The sequence below is a fragment of the Xiphias gladius genome, chromosome 4, assembly GCF_016859285.1.
Source record: "Xiphias gladius isolate SHS-SW01 ecotype Sanya breed wild chromosome 4, ASM1685928v1, whole genome shotgun sequence".
Taxonomy (NCBI): domain Eukaryota; kingdom Metazoa; phylum Chordata; class Actinopteri; order Istiophoriformes; family Xiphiidae; genus Xiphias; species Xiphias gladius.
This window is the reverse complement of record NC_053403.1, coordinates 17,739,581-17,765,291: the sequence shown is the minus strand read 5'-3', so window position 1 is coordinate 17,765,291 and position 25,711 is coordinate 17,739,581. Positions and strand designations below refer to the sequence as shown.

The 25,711-nt window shown below is 41.2% G+C and overlaps 1 protein-coding gene across 4 annotated transcripts in view; it reads right to left on the bottom strand.

Annotated features, from left to right (window-relative positions):
* Nucleotides 1-25,711, bottom strand: part of LOC120789391 (kelch-like protein 29) — a 182,967-nt gene that overhangs the window by 124,843 nt on the left and 32,413 nt on the right. For all 4 annotated transcript variants that reach the window (XM_040126068.1, XM_040126067.1, XM_040126070.1 and 1 more), the window contains exon 2: nucleotides 413-724. In XM_040126068.1, coding sequence (XP_039982002.1) covers nucleotides 413-685 — 273 coding nt within the window. In that variant the 5' untranslated portion in view covers nucleotides 686-724. The remainder of the gene's footprint in view (nucleotides 1-412; nucleotides 725-25,711) is intronic.

Here is a 25,711-nt window from a genome sequence, read left to right as displayed (position 1 = left end):
GGAAGGAAAATAGTTTGCCAAGAATGGGGCATTGGATAAAGAGAGTGCAGAGCGAGTAGCAGAACTGAAGTGAGGGATAGGGGTGGAGAGTGCAGGAGGCAGCAGAGAGAGAGTGGAGGGGCTTGAAGAGCTGAGACAGTTGAACCATGAAGACAGGCATGCCAGTGAGTTGGACAGTGCAGAAACATTTGGAGAACTGGAAGACAGCAAGAGAGAAGGACGCTGTAAAGCCTCAAAAGCATGGACAAAGTTGGAGATTATGTCCAGTTGGGGAGTCTTCACAGGTTACAAAGTTGACACAAGAAGAGACAAAGACTAGAAAGAAACTTGACAAAGTGGGAGGAAACACAGAGGTTTCCAAGACAAGTCAGAGGAAGCAGGTGTCCTGGCATCCTGTGGACAAGCCTCTTACCTTGGCCGATGCCGGAGCTACCGATCCTGGTGCCGTGATGCCTCGCTTGACCGCTATGTCGCTGCTGGATGTTGTCACAGCAACTGTAACCGGGGTGGGTAGGAGAGAGGGGATGACTGGAAGGGGAAGGAGTCCTGGACGGTTGTTGCCATTGACAACGGCAGAGGCACAGCTATGATTGGCTCCTCCATTGTGGAGGCCAGAAGGACGGATGTCTCTCCGCTCCCAGGGTCCCCGGTAGTCCCTCTCAAAGCGGTGGTGGTGGCGTGACATCACTTCCTCTTCCTCTCAGAGGGAACAACAGGGGTAGGCCTGCAGGAAATTGAAAGAAAGAGGGTGTAGGACAGGTTAGATTTTTGCATTATAATCTAGGCAAATGGTAGTAAGAGATACAGGCACAAAGGCAGGGTTTCAAGATAGAAGACAAAGAAAGAGCGAGACAATGAGTGAACTAAGGAGAGAAAATGTTGACATGAGGGTGTAAATGCTCACAGCATCTGCTCCCATTCCACCTGACTGACACGAACACACTGCAGCTCATTTGTTGCCTCTACTTTCTATTCTCTCAGTCATTAATGAGGGCTGCAACAAGGGGGAAAGAAATGAGCACTGCTGAGCAGGTCTATAAAAAACACCATCATTGTCAACATCCTAAGGAGCAAAGTTTGTTACGTGAAGCATCTAGGCTCAACAGTAAGAGGTTAAAACAATATGGCCAAGCCAGACGCAAACACGTACATGCTCTGTCAAGTTCTCCTAAGGACAGCGCAGCAGTATCATGACCTTGTGGTCAAAATTCATTCATCTGAACAGATAAATACCCCTGCAATTACAGCTCATCTCATACATCTAATGGCTGGTTAATTCAATCAGATTGCCCTTGAAGTGCATTTGAGGGTTCTCCCCTTTATCAAGCAAAGCAGGCTGTGATAGGCTAAGAGGTGACAGTGAGCTGGAATTACATCGGTATGGGGTATGGTACTATTGTGTAGCATGAGCAGCATATCACTCTATATTATATCATAAATCAAAGCAGTACAGGATCTGAGTAGTGAAATCCATCACTGAGGGGTTTGTAGCGCATTGTACTCCTCCTCACCAGCAGCACGTTATGCTTCCCAAGCCCTTGATAACGGATGAATTAAATAAATAAGAACCTCAAACCAGGTTCAGCAAGCCCAATGCAAAATCCCCTGGTCTGTGAGGAGAGAATGACAGTGGATGATAAGTCTTTATTCTGCATGCTGGGGTCTGTCACGCTGCTTTTTTTCTTCAGAGAGGAGCGAATGCCTTGAAATTTCAGCTTCTCTGTGTGTATCTCCGTGTCTATGAGTGAGCAAAAGCAGTACTGAATGGCTGTGTATGCACATAGTGTTTTGGCCAGATGTAATGAGAACACACATGTTCAAAACATGTGTGTAGTATGTGAGTGCTTGAGCAGGCTTCTGGAAATGAGAGGTTCTTCAGAAAGCTTTGCTGCAAGCGATACACCATGCAGCCTGTTGTGGGAGCACTGGTCCTACTGTTTCTTTAGCTGCTGTGACCATCCATTTGTTTACCCACTAAAACATTCACTCTTCTTTTATGTATCTCTCTCTTCTGCTTCCTTTCATTCTTTTTCTTCATGCATTTTATTCTAACTCTCAATCCCCCCCCTCATTTATTTCACCTTCATACAAGATCTGCTCTGTCCAAATACAGAGGGCTGATAAGGGCCAATACAGATAGACAACACCCTCATGCTCTGTCTTTGTCACTCTTTCTGCAATAAACCTCTCCCACTCTCCACAGTGACCCCTTTTAATAACCTCTGATTTTCCAATAGAATAAGCTTGTATTATATCTAAAAATATTTGAGACAGAGAGAGTAACAATGTGGTAGTCCAGTGGAACAAAGGAGTTAGTGCCAGGTAATATTCTCTTATCTCCCAAGCACCACACCTCAAGTGAGAAATAAAAGAGGAGGCGGAAAATTCCTAAACATAAAAATAGGAAGAAAAAAAAAAAAGAAAAGGGCATTATCTCCAAAAAAGTTAAAATTGGGGGCAGAGTGCATTTGCATTCACAATTCTCTACAATTTATTTTTATCAATCCTTTTCAGATGTCAAGTGGGTACATGCCACTGTGAATCCACTGTGCTTCCAAGTCTAGACAGTTTTGTGATTTACTATAAAAACAGACTCTTTTTTTTTAAATCTTTCGTAAAGCTTCTGGAACAAGGACACATTGGAGAAAAAAAATCAATCAGATTATGCAGAAAAGGTATTGAGTTAAGTTTACAAGTGCCCACACAAGAGAGCTTTGTGGAATAACCTTCAGTGAGGCTGCAATATACAGCACAAGACAATTATGTAATTACATGGTATTCCCACAAGAAATGTTTTAAATAAGTGGTAACATCGTGTGTTGGTCTAGGGCATATGCAATGTATGAAAATGAGAAGTAGTTTTCATCCATCTTCTCCCTCTCCTTCCTCAGTCTTTCCTCTTTCTATTTCTAATTAAGGAAGGACTGGATAAAACCTTAAGAGAGCAAATGAACTAATCTGGAAAAGTTATCCAAATATCTTGGGGAAGGGTTCCTTTGTATTACTTTCAGCAGTTTTTTTTAGCAGTATATAGTTTGTAATCATTTGTAACATATGTTCTGACATTATTAAAGTTCATCCAACAGTTTATATATATTTTTGCATAGTGTATTACAGGTGGACTATGCAAAGTTCATTTGTTAAATTTGCAATTATTCTTTATTTAAGTGCTAGAATAAAAGTAAATGTTTTCTTTTTTCACTACAACAGCTGATGGTGCTGTAATGCAGGTTTCAGGTGTGCATGTGTAAAAAGGTTTAGGAGCAACGTGGTGCCAGTAATACGTAGAGAAGTGCAAATTCTGGAGCAAAACAAGTTGTTGACCTGTTATATTGTGTGAGAACATGCATATTGTAACATCATGTCAACAGACATAGAGCATCAAGTTGGTAATGGACTGGTATGAGATGTAACTTGTAACTTAATGAGTCTCCTGCCATGTTTTGATCCAAATCTTCAAATAAACACTCATTCAACATTTTCAGGTCCTCTTGGACTTGTGACTAAGCTGTTTTAATTGACAAGAAAGTTGGATTTAGTTAAATGAAACAAAAGTCAAAACTAAGATGCTTAGCAGACTAATTGGCCTTTGAACTTGGGATATATCCACTACAAAATATTTAATTAATGCAGTCCTGCTCTTTGATTTACAGTATTGTCCATAATGGCTTAAAACTCACCGAGATAATAAAAGGACAGCTTTTAATATCTCAGAATTTTAGATCTCCAAAGCACATTTCCTGATACTTCTTCCTTTAAAACTAAAATGTGGGTTTTTTTTAAGTAGTGTATATAAATAACAAATGTTGTTGTTTTTCTGGAGAGGAGTGTCTTACATTAACATGCTTCAAATTCTATCACTTACTTACCCAAGTGGCATTTTCAGAATCTTGGCACTACATTTCAATTCATGAATAATCCTCCAAGTGAATTCCTGTCATCCTTGCACGATGCATGTCACTAAGTATTGTGTAACCACTAGCTGGCAACTGACCCCTGCAGAGCAAGTGTCACCAACACAAATCCCACTACATTTTACGGTCCTTGGTAAACAGAAGGATTTAAACTACTAATTACAGAGATTTAAATTCCCTTCACAACTACATATCTGCAACTCCTTTAAAATCTTGTGTACGTGTGTTGGCATATTAGCTCACTTCACCTTGAGGAAGTGTGAGGAAGTGATAAAAGAAATCTCGCTCTCAGAGGTGCCTGTGGAAACCAACACCCTACACACCTGTGGACTCTGCCAGACCAGATAAACACTTAAATACATCACATCTCCAATGACACTTTGCTCTGTGCTGCCTTGCTCTGGGGAGAAGGTGCCAATAAAGATTTGCCCATTTTCTTTCACATCCAATGAAGTCACTGTCAGTCCTCAAGACAACGGTTTTTCAGAGGAGAGATGATAACCTTTGCTGCAAGGCTTGCATATTAAGCCAACCTTTTAAAGAGCCTTTTTAGCAATTATATAAGAAATTAATGACAGCATTTCAGTCATACCCTACAGCATTAATGAGGCTCTTCAGCTCCTGCAATCCTGTCAGCATGTTAATAATCTTACCTGAAGATACAAAAGTTTCCCGTGCCAAATGCTATTTTCTGACTGTGGCTCCTACTTAAAATAACAGCTGATGAGGGAGAATCATTCGCAGACAGATGAAAATCTAAACAAGTGATTAAAATCACTAATCCTCTGGATGCCCAAATAGTAACAAAAAGGAACATAGGAGTTGAGAAAGAAAGTGAGAAATATCATGGCAGCAATCAAACCTAATGAGCTGACTGACAGGCTGACAGGCTGACTGTCATCTCCATTGTGTTGTCAGTCATGTCATGACCTAAAAGCAGTCAGCTGCAGTGGAGGCAGAGTGTGTGTTGGTCACTGGGCGTTTTTGACTCCTTTTTCAAAAAAACGCTATTCTAGAGCTGCTGATGCGTCAGAATGTTCCGAATGCAAGTGCAACTCAGACAGAAAAGTGAGATGGTGTTGGTGTGTACATACGTCAGAAAGAGCTGCAGTTAAGAAGCAGAAAGAAAAGGAGTAGTGTGCATGCGTGTGTTTATGTGTGGGCGTGTGCCAATGACTGCATGTGTACAAGGCCAGTTGTAGCTGATATCCTCATGATCTCATTGATATCACCATGGAGATGCATGTTTCTGCATGTTTCTGTGCGAGTTGTAAGACTAAACATCGAAGAGTCCTGATGTGCGCTATCTGTCAGCAGCGGAGTGATTAGCCAAAGTAAAAAGTTGTCTGGCAGGTGGGGAACATGAGACACACACCCTAAAGAACAGCATCTGTTACTCTGAGGTGGCACGCACCATGTTGGATGTATGTGACAGAGCTGTGTTAACAAAGCCATGTGGGAATACGCAGGGAGCTGCGGATAGACGTGAGGAAAGAGGAAACGTAACAGATGGACAGAATGTGGCAGTGATGGAAAGACAGTGAGACAGTGTGAGCTAGTGAGCAAATGAGATATAACAGCAGCGAAGTGTGTGTGTGTGTGCAGCCTGAAATAGAGAGAAGGGTGTTAAGGACGGGATCAGGGTGGGGTGGATTGGGCTGTATGTCATACATCTGTTCTGGGGTGTTATGTTTGCTTTGCTGGCACATTCTGCCCTGCGTTTAAACCTCCCAGCTATTCTGTCTGTCTACTGCCCAAGAGGAAGGGCTCCATTTCCAATCTGTAGTACAGTTTACTAATACTGACCGAGTGACAGCACAGCTTTCACCACGCTGATGCGCGCACACACACACAAACATTCACCTGCTGTACTCATCTGTCTGTGTAATGACCAATTCGTCCATCATCAAGTTGGATGGTACAAATGAGTGCCGGGGAACGCAGGTATGCTGTACCTTTACGAGGACAAGATATTGCTGTAAATGAGTGGCCCTGTGGGACACGCTCACAGATAATCACTGATACGCACGCACACTATAACCGTCACAGGTGCACATGCCTGCTCACAAGCACGCTGCATTTACAGCAATATAACTGCACACCAGTAAATGTGCTGACAGTTCTTTCAGAACAACAGAGGTATTCATCCTGATATTTAAATAATGGGGGAGACTGTTGGTACAGGAATAGCCCGGAGCAACGCGAGCCAGAGTCTCAGGCTTTTGAAATTCTCCTCCTCAGCTAGACACACCAGATGATGAAGACACTGTCTCAAATTGGATGTTGCATGTTTCATGGCCATACATACATGCTTGCTTATACAGCACACACACATGTGCAGCTGCGCAAGCAATACAGGTGTCATTAATTAAGCAATGTGCGACATGGGGAGTTTTTTTCACTTTTGTGAAGTATTGATTGATGAAGCAAACCGATCTGCCCGGAAAGAACCTGGCCTCCCTGGGTATTTTTAGCGTTCCTTCTTTAGGATGTGATTAAAGAGAAACCTAATTGTTGTTCCAGAAGAAGGAAAAAACACAAGAACAACAGAGCGGAGGCTAGAGGGAAGGCAAAAACAGGAAAGGAATAGTGGAGTTTTGTGTCTATCTCACAAGCTAAGGCACGGTTTGTGTCTGCGTGTGAGGAGTTGCAGAGAGGAAGAGAAAGGGCCATCTTCAGGGATAAGAAGCAGAGATGAATGCAGCTACCTACTGGCATGCAAGCTTATTGTTAGGACTGATTCTTAGCATTAGTCGATCCAATTAATCCCAGCAGTTTGAGGGGAATTAGTACCTTGCTACAATTGGTATATCTCATTAGTGGTCTGTGTAGAATCCAGAGACACAGTGCCATCAGCAGTGTAAAAAAAAAAAACAAAACAAAACATAGAATGTCTCAAAACAGAGCTCAGCATCTTAGGCACCAGTCAGTTCAAAAATAGCTTTCGTTTTAGCAGATTATTAGAGGCATATAGGCTGGTTTTAATTAAACAGCTACTGCTACAGGACAACTGGGAAGCATTTGACACGCAAATAAACCTGAACCACAGGGTAATCACCAGTCATTCTTAGCAGATATAGAACTAATCTGAATCCAGCACCTCACATTTCCCCATCTGAGCTGCCTATTTGGATTTCCACAGAGGTTTCAGAGAAGATGATAGTGAGAGATGGCACTTTGTACATTAATATGACACCTTGATGGATGAAACACAGGTGGGTGACATACACACACTGCCTCATTTTGCAAGAGACAGACACTTCCTGATCATCTTCTCTGAATGATGTGGCCCTTGCTTGCATGCTTTATCAAAGCGGATAAAAAAGGGATAAGGTGTATTAGCTAGACAGAGAGAAGAGAAATAAAAAGGAACTGAGGCCTGGGGTAATTCTTTCTTAAGATTAAGAAATATTGCATATACCTGCACGAATGACAGCAAATTTCCCCTTCAGTGTGCATTAGTGCAATCCTTTTAGCAAAGCATTAATGAGTGAAACTTTCTTCCAGTCTGGAAAATAGCAGCCAGTTTGTGTGCATGTGTGTTTTTGCGGGGGATACAACATGATGCAAGGGTTTCCAAGCCACTTGTTTACTGTAGTTTGAACACACAGGCTGTCTTTTTACTTTTGCATGATGAAAACACCATGGGCCAACAGTCATTTTTCTGTCCAAAAATTTCAACTCTCACTGACACGCAGACAGAAATGACCATGACGTTATGAAATACTGCAATGGCCGAGTTACAAACACCCTGCCAGTGTTTGGTAATCGGTATCCCAGGCATGTGATTAGCCTGAGGAACAGAGACGCACTGCTACCTCCACCACCGCACACCGTACTCTGCTACTCAGTTAATTAAAACACTGACTTTCAACAAAACGCCACATTATCAACGGCAAAACATGAAGCTGGAGAAAAGCCCTGGGGCTAGTGTTCACTCTTTCCCATCCAGTCTTTTTGCGTGCTTTTTCTACAGGGTGTGGGAGAAGCAGATTTCCAGATGCCAATGTGTGTGTGTGAGTATTCTCTGTGGCCCATGGCAGCTGTCGCCTTTTCTGTCCTCGCTGCATCCTTTTGCAAATTTCTCTGTTCTCTAAACAAAAACCAACAACGGTATCAAAACAAACAGCTCTCATTGCTGATGCTGTACACACACCCACAGCCGCACCCACACACACACAGACAGACACACAGATACACAACTACGCACACAGGCCCACACATACACATACACCTCCAAAGACAGGAATAAAAATAAAAAACTAACACACTGTATGGGCCGCCGCATTATTGCAACTACTTTGACATGCGTGTGTTAATATATGAACATGCATGTGGGCATGTGTATGTGTACATGTGCTGTTCAGCTTTGCTGGCGGGACATGAGGCAACTGTAAGAATAGTGACTTAATTATCTAAATGGCTGCTGTTGAGATTACTGAGGGCAGTGAGCATCCGTCTCTTTCAACACCAGCCTAGAGTGCACGGCCAAGCTGGAGGAGAGATCAAGAGATATAGACATCGATAAGAGAGACAGAGCAGCAATGAGTGACAAAGAGAATTAAACAAGCGAAAGACATGAGACAATGTGGAAGAGGCAAGAGGAGTGGATACAGTGACTGTGATTTACAATGGACAAGTTTGCTTCCTGCCTGGCCTTCACAATAAAAAGCTGCCATGGCATGTGGTATTGTGGCTTCATCCTCACCTACAGAAAGTTCGCAGGGATTGTGAAATCACCTCTGTCACCATGGAGATACCCTGCGCATTTTCGATTTTGCTCTTCCAGTCATTACCATAGAGATGCTCCAGGGCTGGATGTATCTTGACCCCCCGCAGAGCAACAAAAGCTCTACATTTAGGTCTATCCTTCCCTTACATGAGTGCGCATTATTGACTTCTATACGGCCAAGTGGTTACAAAGGTCATCTCCAGACTGGAGGTTCTCAGGTTTGATCCCCTTGTGTGCCAACATTCCGTGAGCAAGATATTTAACCCCTACCTGCTTTATAGGCCACACCCCTGCTGGTTGGTCTTGAACCCCAACCAGAGGGCAGGAGGAGAATTTCCATCAACAGGCTGAATAAATTACATATATTTCATACATTGTATGAAAATAAAAAGTTTTTACTGTGAGCATTCATGTGAAGTACCATTCAAGATGGTAGCACACAAAGGCGATTTAACAAAGAGTGAAGTCTCACCACCTCCCAAGACTTCACAATCATTTGCAGAAATTATTAAATGGCTCTATTAAATGTTCTTATTAAGTCTGTGTTTTAGAGGAAGAGAGTAGGAAATGACAGCCTATATGGCCAACATTTCCCTTATTAGAAGTTTGAGCTTTACGTCCTGAAAATGGGGACAGTGGTAAAGAATGCGTGCTTATGACCGGAGAGCTCACTTGTTGGGGTCCCCAGTGTGTCTGGGGAAACAGAAACTCAACAAATAACACTTTCTGCCTTCACAGCTACTGTCAATGAGCCACTGAACAAGATGCACTGTACTACAACTTCCCTGAGTCAGAGTTAATTGTCTCTACCACAAATTTCTCTCCCTGCTTGGCCCCATCCAAGTTAAGGCCAGCCATTGATTTAGTGCTTTGCTCAAGAACACCTCAGCAGTGTGAATCTTTGCCAGTAAGGCAAAAGTGACTCAGGTCCTCTGGGTGAGGAATGGTCTGCCCAAACACTGCCTTGCTTTCACCAAGTGACACCCTAGACAACAGTAACAACCTGGTTGTACCGTTTAGCTCACTACTGAGAACATGTTGAACTGTGAGGGGAAAGAAAAGACTCAACACAAAATTAAACGAATACCTGATGACAGATGAACAGACTGACACTTGTAGAACCCCAATTTCAAAGACAATAACACTGATTTATCATGCATGTAAATTACACACAAATTCATTTGTTTTCAAAGTTACTGACTGTTAATGAGTTCTTAATGTTTTTAACCTGAGTGATGGCATCTAAAAGGGATATAATCATTTCATTATAAATGTGAATACATGCAGAGGAATACTGTTCAGTTGTGTTTTAGATTAATGAGTTGTTTTGTTTACTTAGCTCGATAAACAGGCTGTTTTATAGATTTAAGTCAAAATGAAACAGTACAAGGAAATATCTAATAAATCAAAGGCCAATATTTCTTTCTTAATGAGTCAATTACATTAAAGCTGAACCAAAACTGAGTTCAGATCTGCTGTGCAGCAAATTCCCTACTCAGTCAGCTCCAATACTTTCTGTAACGGTTAATGACATAACCCCAAGTCAGGCGGTCTTTACTGCCAAGTTTGCTGCATCTATTCATTGTTTTTTCCTACAAAGGACAGACACACATGTATCAGTGCACACATACATGCATTTATGGAGGAGTGCACTCACAAAAATTCCCTTACACCAAGTCACACAAACAATATCCCTAACCCAAGTACACCTGCACACAAACGTACCCCCAGAAAAGAACTCTCTCCCTGATTGAGCCAGGCCATCTGCTTGAGTCCCCTGTCACCACTGAAGGCTGCTGCTTGTCCAGGCCAGCTACAGGCAAGCCAGAAATCCCCCAGTGTGATCCAACGGCATATTAATCTCCTCAAATCTCAACCTTTTCAAAAGGGCAGACGCCACAGTAACCTCAATGCTGTGGTTCAGGGCAACATCATCTCACTCTCTGAAATACACAATTCTGTCACTTCTGCCTTAGATGACATGAAAAGTGAAGGAGAGGCGAGCGTATTCTCCCTTCTTTGCATATCCTTCTCTTTCTCTCCACTTATCTTATGTCTCTGGGTGCTTTCTCTAAAAGCCATTCTCTGTCTCTGTCTGTCGTTTCATATCTGTATGAACACAGTAGCCTTTCAGAGCGCACCGTTAGTGGCGCCGCAGCCTGGTGTGGCCCACAGGAGTAGTTGGAGAGGTATAGATTAATGGCCTGGGAGACGGCCAAGGCAAGTGGAATGAACAAATAAAGAGGCCACTGAAATTACCAAAAAGAAAAAACAGAGAAAGAGAGGTAATGATAAGGAGAATGAGGTGTACACTAAATTCTAGGAGAGGTACCATCTTGGGGAATGTTTTCTCTCATAGTATAGTTTAATACCCCTGTCACTCTGACAGAGTGAATTAAATCTGAATGGGTCGATGCATGTCATCCAACATGGATTTATTACCCTCCTCCCACCTGGGTTAGATGAAAGTCGGACACTGTCCAGATTTAGTGAACAGCCATCTCTATCAGGGGTGGAAACTTCGAGTAATACTACTGTGACTGAAGTGACATTTATGAACATTTACCTTCTACTCAATTAGTCGGGAAAAAAAAAGCACCATGAGGGGCGGAAGACTGAGAAAAAACATGAGAACGAAGTCCTGAGTGGGTAGGTGAAAAGGAAAACTTTTTTTGGTACTTTGTTGTTATGTAATTATGTGTAATTGTAAGTAATTCTGCGGATCGGCAGTGATGAATATGGAGCTACAGCTGAAAATGGGGTCAAATGTTATTAGAGCTACAACAGTTCTTCAAATAGTCAATTGGAAAAAAATGAACTGAGATGTGGATGAGCAATAAATCCTCAAAGTTGTTTATTAAAGGACCAGTGTGTAGGATTTAGTGACAAGTGCAGATTGCAACCAATTTATTACTGCTCCCCTTACCCCTCCCTTTCCCAGCATCTAGAAGAAGGTACGGCGGCCTTCAGGTAACATAAAAATGCGAAAGGCCCACTCTCCAGAGCCAGTGTTTTATTTTGTCCGTTCTGGGCTACTGTAGAATCACACTGGTGCAACACAGCTGGCTCTGTGGAAGACAACCAACTCCGTATGTAGACACAAAGGGCTCATTCTAAGCTAACAAAAACACAAAAACTCTTAGTTTCAAGTGATTATACACTACTGAAAACAATTAAGAATATTATATTCCAGTTCTGCCAATAGATCTCCCTAAATCCTACGCACTGTTCCTTTAAGCAACAAGACTAAGAGTGTCTTGCCATTCTAACATACTAACAATGGTAATGCTAACATAATGATGGTGGTACGTGCAGATGCAGTGGCCTCTAGTGTACCAAATGTTTCAGTACTTTTGTCATTTTACATGTAAACACCATATATATTTAAAAAAAAAAAAAACAGAGCACTTTTTAGGCAGCGAAACTACAGGTCCTAGGATCTTCTGGAGATTGGCAGAGGGAGTAAGATGGACTATCTGTTGTGAAATGAAAAACTGTTGCATCATGGTTTTCACTGAGACAGGGTTACACAGCGACATTCTGGACACAGCAGTTGAGCTGGATGGGTTAACGCGCTACCGAGAAGAAAGGGAATCATAAATGTCTGATGGGTTTCATGGTGGTGAACAAAATTTGTTCTGTGTGGGGTGGAGTTTAAAATCGTCAAGTGCCGGCCATACTTTTTGCCAAGGGAGTTCACTGATGTTGTTATTGTAGCAGTCTATCTGCGACAGCCATACATCTGCATCAGCGATCAACAAACTGCACAACCAGGCTTATTTTTCATCATGGCTGGCTGTTCTATGTTGCACCGAGGTCCATGAGGAACAACATTTAGTTTCCCTGTATGTATGTCAACAGAATGTGTGGAAATGACCAATCAACATATCAACAGACTGACATCCCTAGAGTCACGCTACTAGTGCAGCTAAACATTGCCATAATTACCCAACATTCCCTAGTTCCAACATCTCAAATCTGATGATTTGTTGCTTTTTTCAGTTTTATATAACTGTAAATTGAATATCTTTGGGATTTCGGCTATTAGTCAGACAAAAAAGAGCAATTTGACGATGTAACCTTGGGCTCTTGGGACTTTTTGACAATTTTTGAAAAGTTTACAGAGTAAATAATTGATCGATTAATCAAAAAATAACCCAATGATTAACTGAATTTGACAATAATCATTAGCTGCAGGCCTAAACTTGAGTTCAACATTCAGTAAAGCTCATTATACATAGCTCTACTGTATAGAAGGGGTACGGAAAGGTGTATGTGTAGTCTTATTTCTGAATTCTCCTTGAACATCTTGAAAAATGTGTAGTAAGACCACAGGAAGAATTTTAAATGTGACACAAACCTGTAGTGCCTGCATTTTTTGCTTGTGATTATTTGAATGAATGAATTGTGCTGCGGCTACAGAAGATAGAGTTACAGTGGGAAAGGGTTTTTTTTTTATCTTTCTCTCCCTCTCTTTTTCTCTCATTTTTTCTTTCCTGTTCCCTTCCTCCCTCCCTCCTTCCCTTACCCATACCTCAGCTGAGAGAGAGACAGGAGTGGTGGAGTTGGGCAAATCAGAGATAGTGGAAGTGAAGTAAGAGATAAAAGGAGGAGAGAAAGGAGAAAAGGAGAAATGAGAGGACGAGGAAAGGTAATGACAAAGCAAAATGAGAAAGCCCAGCAAGATGCAAGGTGAAACACACACAACCGCGCGCGCACACAAACATTCTTTAATCAATATGGTGGGAATGTGGCCCCATGGTAAATCACTTTCCTGGCAATAACAGAGAGCAGCCACTATCCCTCTTTTTAATATGTTGCCAGAGTGTCAGTGGGTGATACACAGCAATATATAGCGTGGAAGAAGGGAGAGAGAAGACAGAAAGTGGGGGAGTCATGGTTGTGTGTGTGTATGTTGTTGCTGTGCTGGTGTAGCTGTGATGTATAGACCTGGACAGTTGGTCTGCACTCAGATAAAAGAGGGGAATCATGATTAGGTTGGGTAAAGTGTCCATGTTGGCCTATCCACATAACACACACACAAAACACACACATAGACATATACACAAAGAGAAAAACAATAGCCGGCTGGAGAGCCTGTCCTCTCTCTCCTCCATAACCCCCCTATTGTGTGTCCTTTCTCATGAGCGCTCAATGCATCAAAATCTGCCCTCTTCAAAACAAGGATCCACTATGATATGAAAGGGCAAAAAAGAAAAAGAATAAGAAGAAAAAAAAAGAGAAAAAAATTCCATTACGGGGTAAAAACTATCACTCCACTGTTCTGGTCACATTGATTTAGGGGATATTGAAGGCCATGCAACTTTTCCACCTTGGCCTTACGAATCTGTCTGCCTGTCACAGTCCATAGAGCCACCACACAATGCCCTGGCAGGTTGACCTTGGCTTAACTATCTGATCACAGGGCACATCATTCACCATGTCTTTTATTGACTTGATTCCATCGCACTCAATTTCATTGACTCTTTTTGAAACCACTCGGCAGATGTTACCGTAAATGAGAGCGGCTTCTCATTTGACTTGGGTCATCTTTAAAGTGGTGCTAAATAAGTAATACGGAATTTCGTCTGCTTTGGCTAGCCAGTAGCTGGATGGGTTATAGTAAAGGGAGACTGATGGATGGGCAAATGGAGATAAATGTATGAGCTAAATGGAAGCGCCCAAACGGCCTATGACAGGACCCAGTGACATACAGCGTCAATGCATAACTAGGCAACTGTCAAAATGTACGTCGATTCTAGGTAGGGTGCAAAATACAGATAGATGGAGCATTATTTTACTAATAATCATAGACTAATTTTAACAGTTGACAGATCTCACAGTATCAGCAAAATTTAAACTGGAATACAATTTGTAAAAGTGACAACAAAATGAGTAATGAGAGTCTGGAGAAAGTTTTCTGAGAAGAATTGCCCTGTCACAATAGGTAGCTACAATGTACAGGGTCTGAAATTCAAACCCCAAGACCTGACTACAGTTTCATAGTCAGTAGAAACTAATGAGAAAAGCTGGATATGCTACTAACTTGCAGGCTAAACCCAACACAACAGTAAAACATTATCCGCCTTGGGATTAAATATGCCTAAACTCTTAATTAATATGGGCGCATCCATCAGTTATATCAGCTATCTGAAATTTTAGTTTCACAAATAATCAGAGCATATACAGTTAAGTGTTTGGACAGTGACACATTTTTTGTGATTTTGCCTCTGTACACCACCAAATTCGATCTGACACAAAGCCATCAAGGTGTGATTGAAGTGTACACTTCCAGCTTTAATTCAAAGGGTTTGACAAAAATATCACACTAACCATTTTGGAATTACAGCTATTTTTATACATAGTCCCTCATTTTCAGAGGCTCAAAAGTAATTGGACAATTGACTGGCAATCAGTTTCATGGCCAGATGTGGCCTGTTCCCTCATTATATCATGACAAATTAAGCAGATAAAAGGTCCGGAGTTGATTCCAAGAGTTGAATTTGCATTTGGTAGCTGTTCATTGGAACTCTCAATATGCGGTCCAAAGAGGTGTTGATGCAAATGAAGGAGGCCGTCATTAGGCTGAAAAAACAAGACAAACCTATTAGATAGGTAGCAGAAATTTTAGGAGTGGCAAAATCAACAATCTGGTGCATTCTTAAAAAGAATGAATGCACCCGGGAGCTCAGCAACACCAAAAGGCCTTGGAAGACTACGGAAGACAACTAAAGTAGATGATCACAGAATTCTTTCCTTGGTGAAGAAAAACCCTTCACAACATCTAGCCAGGTCCAGAGCACTCTCAAGGAGGAAGGCGTATCATTGTCAAATTCTACACTCAAGAGATGCCTTTTTGAATGTAAATATGGAGGGTTTACCACAAGTTGCAAACCACTAGTAACACTCAAGGACAGAAAGACCAGATCAGACTTTGCCAACTACCTGAAGGTGGCTGCTGTAAAGGCCTGGCAAAGCATCTCAAGGGAGGAAACTCAGCATTTGGTGATGTCCATCAGTTCCAGACTTCAGGCAGCCATTGACATGAAGGGTTTTCATCCAAGTATTAAATATAATCATTACATTTGTAATTATGTTGGTTTGTCAAATTACTTTTGAGCCTCTGAAAATGAGGGACTATAAATAAAAAATGGCTGTAAATGGTTAATCCAATATTTTGTTTGGACCCCTTGAATTAAAGCTGAAAGTCGACACTTCATTACATCTAGATGGCCCCTACCAGCAGGTACCTTTTGCACTATTTTAGCAAATAATTGGACCAATGTCGGCTACGCCTATATATTTTGTGTGTAGTCAGATTTGGGAGTGTCACTGGCTGTAATTCTGTGGCTCATAAAGGCTTCCACCAAATCTATTTACCTAGCCTGCAACTACAATGTTCTTTATTTCTCTCTCCTTGGTTCCACATCTCTGGCTACAATCTGACATATCTGCAGCCTACAACATTCACACATACTGTATCTTTTAATCATCAATGCATTTCATACACTGCTGGTGCCTCTAACTTCCATCATCTGTGTTTACATTTCAAATAGTTTTAAATATTTCAAATTAAAATGGTGCTTACACTTAGCATGATTCTCTTCCCTGTCAAAACATTAGCCAGGTTTGAGAATGACTGCCCTCTGGATGGTAGATGCGACTGTATGTAATTAATGTAAATGCAGGATCTGTGTCAGACTACAGTTGAAATAGCTGATGAGTTGTCCTCTCACTGACAGACCAAGGGTGCTCTCATCTCTCCTTTGTTGCTACAGTCTTGCTTCTTCTGACAGTGCTGTTGACAAGCCAAACCACACGCAGCACAAACCCTGGTGCAATCAATTTACTCAATTTAATCTTAATTACCTCAGCACAAAAAGCTGCACATTACTAGTAATGCAGATGCGGTGTCTCGTTGTCCCTCAATCTGGGTCTCTTTAAAAGACATTTTTATGTTTTAACGTTTTAACCACATGTGGGTCTAATGATCTATGTTAAGTTCTAGCCTGTGAGAAACCCGTGACACAAAGCCAAGACTAACCACTTGCTACTGTTTCATCCGCATCAAATGAGAGACAGCTTATCATCTAATGGGCATCAAAGGCATTGCCATGGACAGCACAGGATCTGTCAATGCTCCCTTGTAAGCTGGCTTTTAACCAACCGCTTCTCATTTCCAATGCAAGATATGAACTGTCCGAACCGTGCTTATTCATACTCTACGGCTAAAAAGTGAGCTATGGTATACTTCTAGTGTAATCAACCCTTGCCCTGGGTCATGTATAAAGAAATTTGCTTAAATCAGATGGGCTAACAGTAGAAACAATTTGGGATCCTGTAAAAGACTCTCCTACCAGTTCCTATACTGGAGCTTTGTAACCACTGAAGATAATGGATGTCTCTGTGGGCACATGTTCATAAATAAAACAAGCTGAGCTGCTCGCCTGGTATTAATTTCACTTTACACGTAGAATGGGGGATCGATGCGAATGGAACACATGTAAAGCAAATAGGGAAAGTTCTGTGGCCTTTTGACCTCTAGTGGCAACAAACACAGCTGTGCATGTAGAGGGCAAATTTTGGAGAGAAACCTGCATCCGCAGAGGAATAGATATGTGGATAATATTCCCTGTACTCAGCAGTGTTGGTAAAAAAAAAAAAAAAACCCGTGAAATGTAGAATTTGATATGCTGTAAGGGTCAGTCAGGGGTTCTCTGGGAGCGGTAGAAAAGCAGATGAGACAGAAATGGAGAGGATGGAGTATGTTTGTGTATGGCAGGCAAAAGTAAATAAATAAAAAAACATCAGACACTGCTATGAGCAGCACTGAAAAATATATTAAGGCTTAAAGATACTCCCGCTACTCGTGCAGTTGTATACCGTAAAGCTAAATGTTAAGGCTGCTGGAAGACAGATCCGTGATTTGTGTGTGGGAGGTCTAAAGCAAAAAAGTTAAGGAAACAGAAAGGGATGAGACAGAGGAGGAAAAACCTGGTGGGGGGGCGATTTCAGAACAGAGCCATAATTTACAGGTATTGTAAAAGCAGGGCTGGCGGGGATGTCAGTAAAACAAAAATGCCAAACCTCTCTCTGGAGGGACAGTTTTTTACATTTCTACAGACATTTTTCATCAGAGGAGAGTGGAACACTTTCTCAAGTATCCGCTCCAGAACATTCAAGTAGGGCAAAGTGCTTTCTTTGGAGCCATTTTTTAATTGCCCTGTAAATTTGATTCCAAAGGATGACAATTACCAGTGATGGAAATATCTGGATTATAAAGACATATAATCTTGAAAATGTATTATTAGGCACAATTTAACATATCACCTATTACGATGATCTATTAATTGTACAAGACTGTTAGCATTTTGCATCTTTTCCTTTTTTTGTATTTTTCCATTGATGCAGCTGACGTTGAGTCACGCTTTCCACCCCTCTTTTCTTCGTTCCCTCTGAAACCCAAGCACAGAGCGATGGGTTAGGGCGCTGCTATTTCATGACCTCCCTCAGGCCCCTTCACTTTGATAAAGGTTGCGTACCTCTGGGCATTTTTGAGAATATTTCCTGCTCTCTCTTGACACTTCCACCTTGCAACCCCTGTCCCCTCTCAGCACGCCAGCCCCCTTCGCTCTGGCACAGTGCAGTTTACTGACCGTGACACACTGTGCTGGCTGAATAATCCCAGTGAGACCAAAGCGCCATTAGGAAATGGAGACCGCTAAAATGCCAGACCACATTACCAACCCCCCTCTTCTACTGGGTTCCCTCACTGTCTCTTTCTCACAGAGGGCACCTGGTATCGCATCTCTTCATTAATGCATGGAGGCGGGGGGAGGGTCATACACACACACACACACACACACACACACACACACACACACACACACACAACTTCTCATTCCTTTACACAGCCACTTATCTATGGTGAAAAGCATGACTACATTGTGAGTGCCCTCTGACAATCAGGGCCGGGGGGGAAGGAAGGAGGTGTCTGGGTGTGTGTGAGATACCTCAAAGCAACAGTCTAGTTTAGAGCTAATCATGCTGAAGGTAATGAAGCTACCTAGAGACACTGTCAGCCTACAAGGTTAATGGAACACCTGTATGCACACTGTAAGAAACAAGAGAGTAAGAGGTACAATTTGTTTGAATCAGTGGAAGTCAATGTGTGTAATTTTGCATAATCATGTGGCGTGTGCATGTGACCGTGTGTGTGTACATTATTCACTGGAAGTGCTTTATGCCTTGAGACGCTGCAGCTCAAAAGGAAGCGGTAAAAGAGATGCCACCGCTCATATCTGTCAGCATCACAGGCAGAAGAAACAACCCTTTTGCCTTCAACACAGGAGTGGATTCTGAGGGGAAAGAGTGGGAGTGTGAGACCACTGTAGCAGACCCTGAAGGTTAGACATACCAGAGAGGTAAAAAACTCTGAAAAGAATTTAGGTTAACTTGTCAGAAGGAAAAATTGAACGTTTAACTTTCAATTTAGTTCAATTTGGTTTCTTTGAAATCAATGGCATTTTTTTGGCATATTTCTATGATTCTTGCTCCGATCTCTAAACAAATATTCAAATCTGATCAAACAAGCCATTATATTGACAGCTTCCAATTCCATTCAATGACAGAAGCGTCTGCAGGCAACCTTTGAGGAGGTGAAAGCGGCCAGCTAAATTATGCAAATGTCTTTCAGTTTAACAAATCAGAGGCAGAAAATTAGCAGGCTGTTAGTCTCTCTTAGACCCGAAAATGCCGCTAATACAGATGAAGGACTGGAGTCTGATTTCATTATCGCTTCTCTGAAAAAGAGAGGAAGGGGGAAGAGAAAGGGAGAGAGGGAATGAACAGAGAAATGAGAGATCGGGAGATGGAGACAAGTGTACATAAAAACACGGGCCTCTATTCAAAGCCCAATCAACTCCAAATATCAAATTAGCCAAATGAATGGTACAAGATAAAGGACTGCACAGGGAGGACAGAAAGCACGGCAGACAAGCGAACGAAAGGATCAGAGAGGGAGAAAGAGCGAGAGGGGAGAAGCTGCCAGGGTGTGTTAAGAATGGGAGGGATCGGAGAGCATCTCAATAATCGATAGAGCATGAAGTGAAGAGAGAGACACAGAGAAAGAGAGAGAGAAGCAGCATATCACAGTTCATTAGTCATAGCTGGTGACAACTAGAGACTGTAGCAAGAAGATTGTCACTGGGTCTTAATCAGATGAGAAATGATGGAATGCCAGTCGTTAATTCCAACAGTATCTATTGTCTGCTTCTGAATGGGCTTATTCCAATCTATCTACCTCCGACTGCTGCTGCTGCTCCTCCTGCTGCTACACCAGCAAACAAGATGCCCGGTAACTCACTAGGGAAACTCTAAAGAGCTGGGGAGAAACTAAACTCTCTTACTCTTTTTCTCTCTCAACTCCCGTCTCTCTCTGCTCTCTCTCCACACACACATACGCACACACACAGGAACTGAAAAACATGTAATGCTACAGTAGCCCTTGGTGCTTCACGGAAGCATCTCTGAGGCAGAAACCAGGAAATCAATTCTCTCTTTTTAAGCAACCCATTAAATGGAGCCGAGGAGAGCTAAAGCACTTGTTCAAGACATACTATTACAGTATTTTACATATTCTGTTCCAAGACAAACGTTAATGAACACACACCATTACACACAGCTGCAGAGAAGCAACTATATGCAGGCAAACACACACGCATATAGTATACTAACAAAAAATGCAAACATACAAAGATACTAAAATGCCATATTTTCTCTCTTCTTGCCACTCTGCCTTGTATACAGACACAAATAAATACTGCAGCATCCTCCTTAAAATGCACATCTCCACCATGGTTTCCTCTCTCAGGGTCTGTTCCTGTCATAACCATGGCCCAAAACTCTCAGTCAGCTGGCTCAGCTGGGGACAGACTCAAACAACTTCCCTGCCTGGCTGGAAATGTGTTTACTGTAATTGTACCACTACACTGCACTGCCTGCCTCATTCACCACAGCCAAAGACAAACTACAGCAGTCATCTAGCTACAGTATGTGAGCATTGTGTAAATTCTGTCTGCAGCTCTTTTTGGGCTGTGTGCTGGTGTGCATCCTTCTGTGTTTCGATGTACAGGGGGTAGAGGAAAAGTATATTTTTTATGAAAGAGGAGTAACTTTAAAAACAGAATAATAAGGTGGGTCAAGGTTACATGACCCACCTTATTGTTCTGTCTTTAAAGTTAGCAGTCAACCCTTCTACTGTAGGCACAGTTTATTTATCTGTCAAATCCTTGTTACTTTGTTTCAACTTGTGATCTCTGCTCCTCCCATCAATGCAGTTTGGGGTTGCAATTGTTACTTTCATTTATGATTATTATTAACTTTTTCTAAGATACTGAAGGAGAATCCCAAAATAGGACTGCACAAGTACCATCCAATACAGAGTGGCTTTACTGAATGTGTGTTGGAATCACTTTTAGAGCTCCAACCAATTAATACTAATTAATGTCTCAATTATTATCCTTACATATAATGTAATGCTGTAAATGTCATTTAAAAAAAAATTGGGGTTGGAAGTTATTTATTCAGAGCCGAGGGTGAACAAAAAACAGGGTGAAGCAAAATAATGTTTGGTCTTATGTGAAAATTTACCTTTTTAATTCTAGAACTTTTATTAACTGTGTGAATAGGTACTGTATGTATATGCATTATGTATATAGTATTTATACAAATTCTGCATGTATGTGCATGTATATTTAGCTGTATATGCAATTACACAGGCAGAAAATGGTGGAAAACAATTCCTCAGAACCCAAGATGATGGCTTCAATATGCTTGTTTGGTCCCTCTAACAGTCCAAATTCAATTTAAAATCATATAAAACTAAGAAGAGCAGCAAAATATCACATTTGGGTGGCTGAAACCAGTGAACGTTTGGCAATTTTGTCTTCCTCATTAAATAAATGATCTTGAATTTTTGTGAATTCATTTTCAATTGATAGATAATTTTAGTACTAATGCAGTTGTTTGTGTTGCCATATGATGTCGATAATATTTTTTGAGACTACACCTCTTGACATATGAAATATTTTTAACATTGTTTTGACCAATAACATCAACAATATGGTTGCTTTGGAAACATACATAACACACCTTGTCTATTATTGACAAATGCTGCTTACTGACATTCAACAGTGTGCTTGTAATTGTGATTAAGCTAGTCTGTTTACATTATGTGTTATGTCTGACTGTGTGAGAGAGGGTGAGAGACAGTCTGAGACTGTGTGACTTCATGTGACATCGCAATTCTGTGCTTGGCTGTGTGTGTCTACAAAACACTGCAGAATTGTGTCTGGTGATTCTGTATGCTGCCTGCATTTGCTAGCATGTGTGTACACTACAGTATGCATGAAACACTGCGATATAGTGTGACTGCTTTTGACTAAGTGACTGTGTGTGTGCATAGAGGAGTTTGTCAATGAGTGAGGGAGAGGAAGAGAGAGAGATCATCTTCCTCTGTTATTTTTCAGAAGTGCTGTTGTGTCACTTGGCTGAAAAGACCAGTCAGGAGGGACCAATATACTGCCTCCCAGATGACACACTTTCCTTACTGCACTCTGACTGACCTCATATCACACATAAGCAAAGGGCACACACACAGATATACAAATGTACACATGAAAGCACACACTCCAAATGCACAGACAGGGATACAGTATTATAAAACACACCCACAATGTACATGCGTGCACATGTACAGCCACACATACTTAAATATAGAATACACAAATATACACACCAAGGCCATCCATGTGTGAATACGTGTAAGCACACAGTGCATGTATGAATACATGTATGAACATGGAAGCACACAAGGATACACACATGGATGCAGAACATACACACACAGTGTAGCTATAGTTGGATGTGCTGTATCTAAAGCTAGCACAGCCACTGTATCCAAGGAACCAAAGTAGGTTTGATCTGGTCTGATTCACAATGAGCATTGGTGTTCAACAATCCATAAGAAATGGCCACAGCTGTGGACCCCTGTGCTTGATGTGTTTGCGTGTGTTTGTGCACATGTGTGGCGTGACTTTGTGTGGTCGTCCCTAGGTGTTTGTTTGCGTTTGCTCATCCTTCATTCAGGTATAAAACCGTCCCACTCACGAGTACCCAACTCCATCTGAAATCTCTCTCTCTCTTACTCTGCAGTTTTTCCCTCTCTTTTGTCCTCTTTAGTAATCATTTTCTTTCTCGTTCTCTCTCTCCTTTTTATAAATCATAAAAAAAAGTGAATGTATACCTCAGCAGTTATTCTGTACAAGGGCTTTGGAGGTTCAAGGTAGGACTGTCCACTCAGCACTCAAAAAGAAAGCTGCTCTGGGAGGATATTTTTATTTTACTTCAAATTTGGTCTGTACTGACATGTGTTTAACTACAAAGTCACAGCTTTTTCGTTTTAATATGCTATGGAAGTGTATTAGAGAAATAATTTCTCTGAATGCTTCAGTAGTCTACACTGACTTTGAACTTCACTGAGACTTTAAACTTTTCTTCGTTGAACTTCAGGTAACAAGACAGGGTCAAAACCTAGTATATGGCTGGACCGTGTATGGTCAATGTGCAAAATTGAGGACATAGTTGAAAACTGTTGTGGAACCACTGTAAACAACTGCTTTCAGTGGAAAGTAGCTAAAGTCTGCTTGAAAAGTCGCTAAATGTCGCTTTTAGATGTAACACACTAATTAGCATATTCATGACATCATCACGTTGTCATTCCTGGTGTTAGCCGGTTTCAGCCCTTTATCTGTTTGCTTCTCTCCTTTTCTTTCCTACTTCCCAATAAAGCTGTTAATGAATAAAGCTCATTTACATGTTTTGTATTTAGTGTCAGACAACAATACAAGTACGAAATAGTGACTGAAATGCAGCCCATTAACACTACTTGTTTAGCAGCAGTCACTTCCAAGCCATTTCCAAGCTGCTGTTCTGTACTGCTAAAATCCTGATTTTATATTTATTATCCTGATTTTTTTAGACATTCTCTGACAAATATCACCATACACATAAGTTAAAGATAACAGCTGCGCTGTTATCAATATTTACTTGCAAAACAATCACAAAGAGAGACCGTTGGAAGCTCATTTACGTCTCTGTCAGCTGCCATGCAGTCAACTGAATGAGATCTATAGAGATATTGCCTGCGGAGGGAAATCCCAACCTCACACCTGAGATACAATATTCTACGGAAAGTAGATAAGTTTTGTCCAAAATGTCGCTGGGTTTGTGCGTTTTTGAAAAGTCGCTAAAGGGGTCTGAAAAGTCAGTAAATCTAGCAACAAAGGCGCTAAGCTGGCAACACTGTCTGTAAACTCCCCCCTGAGGACGTAATGGAAACTGTTTGCTCCAGTTCATTTTGAAAGAGGCCAATGGAGAAAAAACCCAATATTCGGCCAACCAACCAATTGTGTAACTTCATTACTCAGTCAGTCATGGACATTTGCATTTGTAAGGCTGGCTTCACTGTTGCTGTCCAGCTATAAACAGGATCCTAATGTCCTCTTCATGCAATATTTAGTGCGGTTTACAGTGATAATAGTGTCAGATTTACCACTCAAATTTCATAATTTGTGGGTCCTTGATTTCAGACAGAGGTAAACAAAAGCAGGCATCTCATTCCTAGCTGGTGAGTGACGATTTTGTTGGCTGAAATGAAGACTGCTGCTAGCTGACTTTATTAGCTATGGCTAGCAAATAAGCTCATATTAGATGGTTTGCTGAAAGCACAGTCTTCAGCCGTTAACTAATTTAAAGTCAGGAGTCAAAAGTGTCTTAAATAAACATTTGAAGGCTATATACATATCATGAGGCTGTAAAACTACATGTCCCAGGCAAAAAGTTAGCATCCTCACCAGCTGATGAACCATTGTGGAAGACATGAAAATAAAGGAGCAGCATATTAAAGCTAGTTAGCTCCAGTATTGTATGTATTATAAGGCTCTGATCATACATTTTTTTCCCCATTCTTTCATGCTAGCATAACCCTGTTCAGCTGCATAGCTTACATATTGGGACAAGCAAGACACATGTTAGATTTATGCTATGTTATTTTTTGTATTTTCACACTGTTTTTCACTTTCATAGTTACAAGAGAAAAAGGTTTGAGGATGAGGACTAACAAATGTGTTTGGTGAATGTAACACTATCTCAAATAACGAGTTTGGCTGGGGTTGCTAGAATGTAAGTTTCCCAAATCTAATAAAAAGCAGAACTGAGTCACTAACATGTATTTGTAACCCCACAAAATGTAGTACGTTAATGAAATCTCTGTTTGTGGGGAGGACTTTAGTGAATGGTCAGTTGCATCCATTTTGCATTTCTTTGTTTGTTTTATAGTTCTGTGATGGTGTGCGTACAGCAGAGTGACAAGGGTTACATATGTTGAATTATGCGCATCAAAATCAGATTGGAGAAACTCAGAAGTAAGGGAGGCTAACAGCTTTATTGGAAGATTAATAGAAGTTATCAGTTAATCAGAGCAGTCATTGCACTTTAACATGGCTTTACCAGTATTTGTAATGCGAATAAACTCCTGGCAGGGTAACAGCAGTCACACTCAAACATATTATTATTATTATTATTATTAATAATAATTATAGATTCAACACTTTGAACAGTGGGAGGAAATGGTACACACAGACAAAGTTATCTGTTAGACAAATCCATTGGCACCAGCAGCTTTGAAATTGGTTTTATCTCCAAAATGACTAATGTGCATTTGGATGAGAGGGCCTGTACAATCAGGAATACGTGTTAAATTTATTAATGTATGCACCAAACAAACTCCCATCAAAAACAAGGCAGAGATTGAATTGACAATGTTTTCCCAGAGAGAAAACTGCAATTACCAAAGTTGTGTATGACAAAATAAATAAATAGGGAAGTAAAAAGAGTGCACGCTTGACAAGATGAATAATTTTCTTCCTGAGTTATGGCATCAACTTACTATCACTGGATTTCACTTAATACCTTTTCTTATTTCCAGAGAGGGCTCCATTCTGTC